The following is a 10,309-nucleotide window of genomic DNA, read 5'->3' on the forward strand; positions in this document are numbered from 1 at the left end:
CCAGGTACTAATCTTCCCATTTTGGAAATGGGGCGATGAAAGGAGATGGGCCCAAACAGAGACAATGAACTGACCAGAAGAGGCCCTGAACTAACTTCAGAAGCCACTCAGAGGGGCAGCCAGGTGGCGCAGTGGATAGAGCGCAGGACCTGAAGTTAGGAGGACCTGAGTTCAAATCCGGCCTTAGACCAAACACTTGACACGTACTAGCTGTGTGACTCTGGGCAAGTCACTTAACCCCAACTGCCTTTAAAAAAAAAAAAAAAAAAAGCCACTCAGAGACGGGATGACAGACAGGTGGCCACACCTTAACCCAGCCTCAGAAAGGCTGCACTGGATCCAGTCGATCAGGGACGATCAGCAACTTCGAAAAGGGTTGCCCAAACAACTGAGCTTTGCCCCTGGACTTTTCTCCCCAAATCCTGTAGCTCCATCCCTCTACTAGATGCTGGTGCCTGCCTGCCTGTCTGCATGAACCTCAAGTACTATGAAGTTCCCAGCATCACTGACCCCATACCTCTAGGGGAACATCTCCCAAAGTGTCTTTTTAAACACTTTCCAAGCGGTCTCCTGGAATCAGACCTGATTTGGACAAGATGGGCTCTGCCAGGAATGGCTACATCATCAGCCAAAGGACCACAAAGACTCCTCTGCAGGAATGCGCTTTCTGTGCACATGCTGGAGATTTAGTAATTCATCTGACTAAACAGTCTTCCAAACACAAACAGGTTCTCAACTAGGTGAAATAATGCTAGTATTAAACCACAGAAACACCTCATATAGTCCTGTCGTTGTAAGTGGAAAAAGTTCTGGATTTCAACCCACAGGACACAGGGTTTCAACCTCTAGCAGTCTGAATGTACTGCCTATGCGGTACTTTGTATGTACTTAGGCAAGTAATGGGCCTCAAAGCCCCATCTGTAATGTGTGTGTCTATCTCAAGAAAAGCATTTGACTACCACTAGTCCTGAAATTTGGCAGAGATGGTTGCTGTGAGTACAGAAATCCTGGGATGACACAGAAAGGCTTAGTAATGAAAAAATGCCTGATCCCTACACTCTCTGTGCATGGCACTGCCAGCCTCAATGTAGCATGCTATCATACCTTTCTTTCGACACACTTTGCACCTGGCATTCTCTGCAGACATGTCCCATTTGATGCAGGCGTCAAGCATCCCAAGAAGCACGTGCATTCGAGAGAAGGTCTGGGCCTCTCGGATTGCTATCTTCCATTTTTCCAAGGCTGAAGCAACCTACAGAGAAAACAAAGTAGCCTGAGGACGAGAAGACGGGAGCCTTACTTGGAAATCTTGGCATGATGTAATTAGTGACAAATCTCTGTGCAGAGATGAAGCAGAAAAGCAAGAGGGGAAACAAGGAAATTATGAAAGCCATTCACCTTTCCTAGTATGCTTTAAACAAACAAATAAACAAACAACAAAACCCCCAGGCACAGAAGAAAGGCAACAACTTTAGCAAAGCACCAGGGGCTGCCATCTAAAGTGGCCACATCGGCCTCCTACCAGCACTTCGTGGCTGCCTCCATTTGTGCAGTGGGGAGCGCGAGGAGCCCAGGGCTATTCCACACAGAGAGCATCCACTTTCACCCACTTTCATTTTTCCCACTACCTCAGTCCTATCTAAAGAGCCATTAAAATTTTTGCCTTGATATTTTTATCTGCACTGATTTAAGACTGAGCCTCCTCAGCCCTGAGGTCCATCTCCCATCTCTGAACCTCCGCAAATGATGGTTGGAATGGACAACCTCTTCCATGGGAAGGAGTATGTCCTGTCCCTCTTCTAAGTATCTACAGGACATGTCCACTACAACAGTGAGGAGGGCAGGAACAGGCTTCCTCGTCTTCCTACCTTGCTGCTCCCACTGCCAGCATCAGTACTTTCCTCTTCAAAATTTCAAGGATTATTCTTGTAGACTTACAAGCTTCTGCCCCTTCACTTCCCCCTCTCCCACTATAAAGAAGAGACCAATAACTTCTGCTAGCTCTCCATGGTCCAGCCCATACCACACTGCCTTAATTACCATGTGCAGACTTTGTACACATCTGCCCCAACAAAGGGCGAGCTCCTTGTGGGCAGGGACTGCTTCACTTTTGCTTCTGCACCCCCAGAATTAACTGAGCACAATATCTGGCACATTGTAGACACTTTTAATAAGCACATATATATGCTTCTCGGAAAAGGGAAAGGGTTCCTTAGATGCCAAAATACAGGCAGAACTCTTTGCAGCAGAAAAAAAAGTAGATGCCTATTCACAAACTGTAACTGTAATGGGAGGAAGGGGTGAGTGAGTCGAGGTCCTCAGAACAGTGAGGGAAAATCTGCACCAACTAAATCAGAGCAAAGCAAGCAGAACATGGAAAAGCAGAAGACAGATCCCCGGCACCGAAACTGGACGTCACTGACCAACGCTGGGCAAAGACTGGTCTATTTTAAGGGGTCCTGCCCTCACCCTCACGGAGGACACACTAGAAGTCAATTATCCTGCTGGGTTACAGACCTTAAAATAGAGCTGTCAGTGGCTGGGGTGGGTCCAGCAAGCTCTAAGCCCAGGTGCCAAGGGCGGTGTGGGTGTGTGCTTGCGCACGCGCGTGTGTGCATGCATGTGCCTGTGTGCACATGTGCGTATATATGTGGGGGCATATACTTGTGCGCACACATGGGTGTCCACACATATACACCCAGTGAAGGAGAGACCACGCTGTGCCTACAAAAAAAGCCAATACAAACAGGGCCATGCTACAACCCCACCCCTTCTGTAGGGCTGGCTCTGAAACAGCCACTACACCTGTGTTACAGACACATGATCAACAGCCAGGAGCCCCCCCGAAGTTCAGGATAACATCACACACGTGTGACACTCTGTGACAAGGTCTGTGTTCCCACCCCACAGGACTCCAGAAGAGGGGACAGAGTGCTGCTTCGTCAGGCCTTCTACCTGGAGGACAAACCCAAAGTCGCCTCACGAAAAATGTGAGCCTATGTCCCTGAGACTCAGGACAGAGGGTGACCACAGATGGCCAGCAGTGCCCTCCAGCGGAGACAGGCAGGTACTGCATACACTTTCTTCTATTCATCTGTCATCATGGGCAGCTTTGAGTTTTCTCCACACATTTATGCTTAGACTCAGCCACTGTGGCATGTCTCACTGGGAAAAGGAGAGGCAGTGCAGTATGACAGAGAGGGCCTGGACCTCAATCGGGAAGAACCCGGTGACAATTCTATGTGAGCTGAGGCAAAGAGGCGACTCTGACCTGTGATGCTGCGGGGATGAGGCCAGGACCTCGGCCTCACCATCTGCGGAATGCTCCAGCTGGGTGGGAAGATGGGGAGGCCCCTTTCTTTTTCTTTAGGGGGCACCTGGGGGCAGATGAATCATGTGCTCAAGATCATACCCAGTGAGGGAGTCAGTGCTGGAATTCAGCAAGGTCTGGACTCTTCCCCCAGTCCTCACTGTCCTAAATCCAGAGGTTCTGGCCAACCTGCATGTTGGCCCAAATCAGATTACAATGTAATTGGGAAGTGTTTAACACAATAAATATGCAACATAGATTATATCAGTGTGAGTTTTCTGAGTCACTACGCAGTGTTTGACAGCACTGTCCTAAACTGTCTGAGTGAACCAGTCAATGATACAAATCTACGGGCCTGCTCTTCTATCTATAATCAGCAAGGGAAATAAAGCAACACTTTAAATCAAAATTCTTGGCATCCCTCCCTTCTTGAAATACAATGTACCAACTCTTCCCACCTTTCAACAGGAAGAGAATTCTCACTGACAACAGACTCGTGTCAACATGTATAAAAGGAAGACTTTGGCATCTGACATTGGCTGGGTCTGTGAATCTGGCCTGCCATTACTAGAAATCTCAAATACAAACACAAGAAATTCATGTACAGTTCAAGTTATTCCAGGTTTAGAACCAAATGAGTCTCTTTCAAAAACAGATGAAACAAGAGATACAGAGAAAGTATAGAAAGACAGCCCAGAGAATCACACTTGCAGTTCAGGCCCTTTCTTGACAACTTGCCAGCGCTCTGGCAAGTCCACAGTGAAGTACAAGTTAATGTCGTGTTATTCCCCCAAGAGAATGCGGAGAATGGGAAGAGTTAAGTTGTCAGCCCCAGGAGCAGAGAGGGAGGAAGTCACACACCAGATTGGGCTGCACTGCCCCAGTGAGTCCCCCTGCGCCCCAGGAGGAGCCTCAGGCCCTGGCTGCTGCCCAGGAGACACACTCCAGGGTTTAGAAAGCATGGCTTTTGCAAATGGCCATCTGCTACCAAGCAGGAGCCAACAGGGAGGAAAAAAAGAGGTGTGCAAGTTATTTTTGGTGGGGAGGTGTAGGGAAGAGCAAGGATTTCAATGCAGAGCACCACTGGAGGCACTTGGTGACAATGCTTCTAGTTTTCCAAGGAAATTGTCCCACTAGTCTCATTAATACACTATGCATCTTGGCCCTGATGGGTAAGCCTGGGAAGAAAACCCCCCTCATCTTCCCCTATGGCCAAATGCAGGCACCAAGTCTTAAAAGACAGAGAATTCTCCAGTGATGGCTCTGCCATCACATAAAGGAAAGACACCTGCTCCAGGAGAGTGCTCAGGGAGGAAGAGAAGAGCAAGGACTCAGGGCTTTCACACTGGCCAGGCAGAAGGTGGGCTGAGTCTCTTCTGTATGCAACTGAATTGAGAAAACTCTCAATTCTGGGAACTCAGCATTGGCAGGAGCCCCCTCTGAAAGACATGACCGCTTCTGAGGTTCTCCTAAAACAGGATCCAACACACCTGACCTGCACAGGGATAGGGGGGGAAAAGCTCTCACTCGATGGGGGTAAAATCACCAGAAGTGGAGCCTGTTACTGACACCATCACATTTAGAAACAGCCCTCACAACTGACGTGGGTGGTAGAATGACGATTTCCATCATACAGCCCAGAAAACTGAGACCCAAGCAATTCAATGGAGATAAAAATCCTAGTCTTTAAAGGCCAGTCCTTTCCAGGATACTTTGCTGCTATTCAAAAGCAGAAGGGGGTAGTGGCTGGGTATTTAAAAGAAGCCAATTATGAAGAATGCAAAGGAGGCCAAAGTCCGCTATGTAGCCTGGCCCCATCTGTGAAGAGAAGGGGCCGGCAGTCCAGCCTTACACACACCCCGTCCCCAGACTTTTCTCTGTCCTAGATGGTGCCCGGCATAACGGCTGTTAATAAATTATTAAGCTATGAAATCATCGACTTGGTTCTGCCCACTCTTTCTTCTGTCTGCCTTTTTCAATAGCCCTTGTGCATTTCTGTCAGAGATACCGGCTAGAGACAACTTTGTGAATTATTAGTACTTTGCAAAACCTCACCTACTCCCATGGAATCAGTCACCTCCTGCACACATCTAGCTTGCACATCTACATGCCCAGCCCAAATCTCAACCTGCCTGCTGGACAGCTCTTACTTGGATTTCCCACCGTTCTCTAAAACTTGATCCTTCCTCCTCACACCGAGCAGCTTGCCCCATCTCAGCTAACAGGACCTTCTCCACCCCACTTCCTCGCTATCACTGAGTTGACATGTCCTGCTGCTTCCATCTTGAAAATGTCTCAGGTCTGGCTTAGATTCTTATAATCTAGCCAATAGATCACTAACATTCAGACTCCTTAAGAGTCTGCCCAATATGATGGATGTTCTAGCAAACCTTGTCTTTGGCTGAAAGAAGGCTTGGGTTGAATTCTTTCGGGCAGGACCCACGGGTTATGATTTTGGGGTCCCAGCACCCCTGAACCTCAACATTTTGGTGACCCATATGGGGAACTACCTAACCCCAAGTTCTTCGCCAGCCAAGACTGGAAGGTATGTAAGCCTCCCTGTCCCCTTCTTCCTCTGCAGTTGGGGTCGCTCTCCAAGCACCAAGGCTTAGAGGTGCTTTTTGGGCATTCAGTTAGAAGGCTGTCTAGCACTCGGTCTGACGCTCTCAGGCTCTCGGTCCACTGGGTTGGTTCGAGGTCATGGACCTGGGCACACCTTCTGCAGCATACAGGACAAGGATGGATGCCCTATCTGGAAATGTATGCCCACTTCTGTCAATTCTCTTGGCGCTAGGGAATTGGAGAAAACTGCAGTTGCTTTTTGGTTCCCTGAGGCTTATTTACTCCCTACCCTCTACACTCCTGAATCCTCCTTCATGGAGGTTACAGGGAAAATTTCTAACAGCTAAAAATATCTTGGCAGATTCTGGAGGTTTTGTGATTGATCATTAAGGAGTTTTGAAACTCCTCCTCACAACCCTGGTCACTCCTTTCTCCCACGCCCTTCCTTTGAGTCAAGAGGGTATCTCTATAAGAGAAGAGAGTTTCACCCTTTATCCCTCACCTTTGATTTCGCCCTCCCCAACCTGAGGAAAAGAAAGAGGGGGGAGGGGCAGCAGCTACAGCGTGGGCTCCCCTGGCAATGGCCTTGGGTCCTGGAGCAACCTTTGCCTGGAAGCATCACCCAGGTTCAGCATATCCTGCTCAAGGTAATGATGCTAACCTCCAAACCTGGGTAAGCACACTCTTTTAAAGTTGTAGTTTTAACTACTCATGATGAGATGTTCTCTGTGTAAAGTAATTTGGAAATACATTTAACAAAACTGAAGTCACCTGAATGGTACTGAGTTTGTTTCATGTTTCAAATTGGTGAACTTTTTGTATCAGTTATGTCAAGCAACTTTTCATAATTTGGTTACCACTAAAATAATCTGGCTACTGTTGGTTATTGTTTTAATGTGTAAACTTGACAAAAAGCTTGTTTGGATTTTATCTTGCTAAGAATTTGCAATTATATAGGAATAATCTCTAATGATTGGCTTTTTACACCAGGACATTTAAATTTGAGATGTAAATCCTGGAAAAGTTTTTCCTAAACTGTCATGTTCCTGCTTTATATCTGGCCCTGCAATCTTATCTGTCAGATTTTTGTCTTCCAGACGACAGGCCGTTCACCTACAGTTGGTAGCAAACAGTGGGTACCTGCCAATGTCCCCCCCATTGTCTCCTGGATGCAGCCTGTGCTTGGTTCCAGTCAACCTCCTCTTTGGGATCCCCTCGAGGCAGGGATGGCTCTATGCCCCTTGCCAGCAGGAAGCAGTTTCAGAAGCTGAGACCTTCTCCCCTTACCCCAAAAGAATTTGGGTCCCATTTGTTTGAGGAGGGAATGATGAGGATAGGATCTAGACCCCAGAAAGGAAAAAACCTGAACCTTCCCACACGGCCAAATCTCTGGAGTTGGCCTGAGGCTATAATCCCATCAACTGGCCTTTCATTGTGGCTACTCCCAATCTCTTAACCTTAACCTAGCCTGGCCCTCCACTGTCTCACCTCCCTATAGTCCCCAGCCACTTCCCACCCTTAATCCTATCTAGGCTCCCTTGGCCACGGGCGGGTCCAGGTCCCTGGAGTTCTATTACATCATAGACTACTTGGCCACTCCTCGATCCCTCCCATAGTCTTTCTGTGTATAAGGTCCATCTTGTCTCCATTAAGATGCTTAGATTCTTATAATCCAGTCACTGCTCAGATTCTTACAATCTAGCCAATAGCTCACTAACATTCAGACTCCTTAAGAGTCTGCCCAGTATGATGGATGCTCTAATAATAAACCTTGCCTTTGGCTGGAAAAAAAAAGTCTCAGATCCAGGTCTTCTGCACTGCAAGCACAGGTGCCCTGGCAACCCTCATGAAGGAGGCTCTGAAAAGGCCAGGGGGGGGGGGGGGGGGGGACACACACTGATGGGCTCTGCCTCTGAATAATCAAGATTCGGGCCCATCGAGCCACCTCTGCAGCCCTCCTGTGCCTCCTAGTGACAGAGAGTGGGAAATGGAAATACTCTGAGATGGAGGGAGGGGACAGTTTGCATCTACATTCCATCTGACATGGCATTCACTCTGCCTCCTTTGACATAAATGGCATTTTAAATAAACTTGATAGCAAAATACAGCAATGAAGTTTTCACACTGTGTAAAGGTAGTGCTTGGTCTCACCTAGACATCTTTCATGCCCCGCCCCCCACACCCACCCCAGACACTAGAAGGGTAAGAGGCAGGAGGGGCGAACACTGAGAGGGAACAATGGCGGGGCCACCAAGTGAATGCAAAGGACAGGAAGGAATGAGATGAGGGAAGACTACAAGGGATTTCAGGAGACAGCCCTCGACCAGAGCACAAGAACTTAAAACCTCAACTGGAAAAATCAAGAACCGAACCTCTCCTGGCCAGAGGCAAGACAATAGCTCCCCAAGGGCTGATACCTTCGCTTCTTCTGCCATTTTCTTCTCTTCGTCAACTTCTTCAGTCTTTGCTATTGAATCTTCTTGGTGTTTCCTTCTCTTTTGTTTTGGAGCCATGAAACCTTGAAGAAACTTCTTGATGACGCTGGCCTGAAGTGAAATCACACACTCCCCAAAATCCTTTAGACTCTCCAGGGAGAAAACCTATAGAGAACCACAAAAAGCCAAGATAAATGAGAGAAAGAAGGCACACTATTCTCAACTAAGGCAAGTTCAGCTTAAGCCAAACATAAATGTTTCACACACTCTCACGGAAGGTCAGTTTCCCAGGAAAGCTGTGCCTCCTACAACCCAAGAGCAATCTATTCCTGATGTCATGTTCCATTGACCCACAATTTATTCACAAAATAGAAATTCCCCAACTCAGATAAAACCCAGAGGGATTTAGACAAAGCAAATTCTTAAGCATGTCTTGCTAATGGTGTGACACTTCTTCTAACACTGGAATTTCTACAAACAGGAATCTCAGTAAAACTACTTGGCAGCGCCCCAAGAGGAATGGACAACCTAGTTTCTGACGGAAGGGAAAGGCTGTAAGCGCCCCAAACATTAACTGGTCTATTCTGGTCCACCTGCTGACATCTTACTTGTACATGGACAAACGACCCAGGGTTTAACCCTCATGCAGACCGGGTCCAGGCTGGTACAGCCAGCTACAGATTCACGTAGCAGACCCCATTTCTTCGATCTCCATTTGGCAGTTCCCAAGGAGTCCTCTCTGAGAACAGCTCAGTGAAGCTATATCTTGGCAAGTTTGGAATACAAAGCCAATAGTCACAAACCCAAGTTTACCAGTAATGAGTCTCTAGGATTCCACTGAGCTTTGAACCCCAGACCATCCGCACCTGTCACTTCTGGCCTCTAGGGCAGTTACTTCAGTTACACCTCAGAATCCAATCAAAGTAATAACAGGTCACCAACAGTTTAAGTATGAAAATAATGCTCATTCTAACATGACTTCCCCAATGGCTGGCTAAAGGAGATCAGACAAAGGCAGAACACCCCGATGCAACCAACTATTAAAGGGGAAGTTAAAAGTGAGGTGATGGCAGGCAGAGAGGCTGTCTGAACAGAAAACTTGAAGCCACATAGAAACTGCTGAGAAAGGAAGCTCAATGAGCAGACACTAGCCAGGAGAGGGGGATCCATGAACACACTCAGGGACATTCGTAACAAAAGGCTGGTCCCACATGGTCTTTTCTTGCACATCTACACACATGGATCATAAGGACTCTCACTGTCACCTTTGAAAAAGGTGAGAAAAAAAAGAAAAAGGAAATTCCAAGCCAAATTCTTCAAAGCAGCGGCTGCCTCCCAGAAAAAAGAATGTCCTGCATGCTCTCACCCTGGCTTCAAACTCTGACGTCTCCTCGACATAACCGAGGCCCCCCTTTTGCAATCGAGTCGCCACCTCGATGAGGTCACTACGTAGGAAGTTGAGGAGCTCCTGATTGCCATCACAGGATTTCAAGCCAAGGTTCTGTTTCCGGGCCAGATGGATAGAATGGGTGATGTCCTGGTATCTGGAAAAATGGAAAAAAATCATGGCAAAACCTGAGAGGATTAGAACAGCAAGTGTCATCTGCCACAAACCTATGCTAGTATTCAGGTAAGAACCAGTAAAAATACAGCCTTTCACTTATTCACATGTGAAACCATCTCTGATAATGTCCCATGCTGGCCATTTCCCCCATTCTTGCTATGCCTGGATATATCTGTATTAGAGAAGGAGAAAATCTCTATTATGTATCCAGCTGTAATATAATCTCCAGTCAGTAAAGTGATGTATTTAATCAGCTGGCTGCTACAGCAGTGTGGCGGGTACAGATTAAGTCCTGCTGACGGCCTTGAAATGTGGCCTGAGGTAAAGGATGGAACAGCAGCTCCGCTGTACCTGGGATCCAACCTTAGTTTAGCCATGCATCCAAAAACTTGGGGGGGAGGGCCCACCACAGGTTGTACCCACATATAACACACATAT

At 47.5% G+C, this 10,309-nt stretch overlaps 1 protein-coding gene across 1 annotated transcript; it reads right to left on the reverse strand.

The window, feature by feature from the left end:
• Positions 1 to 1,056: 1,056 nt before the first annotated feature.
• LOC114036885 (tyrosine-protein kinase BAZ1B-like) lies at positions 1,057 to 10,248 on the reverse strand (the record flags this gene model as incomplete). The annotated part of the gene is made up of 4 exons (XM_027853602.1): positions 10,154 to 10,248; positions 9,674 to 9,851; positions 8,290 to 8,472; positions 1,057 to 1,252 (listed from the first exon to the last, which is right to left on the reverse strand). Coding segments are annotated over exons 1-4 (652 nt in total), but the record flags the coding sequence as incomplete, so codon positions are not given.
• Between the last annotated feature and the right edge of the window lie 61 nt (positions 10,249 to 10,309).

This window comes from Vombatus ursinus, unplaced genomic scaffold, assembly GCF_900497805.2.
Source record: "Vombatus ursinus unplaced genomic scaffold, bare-nosed wombat genome assembly UNPS02010187.1, whole genome shotgun sequence".
Taxonomy (NCBI): Eukaryota; Metazoa; Chordata; class Mammalia; order Diprotodontia; family Vombatidae; genus Vombatus; species Vombatus ursinus.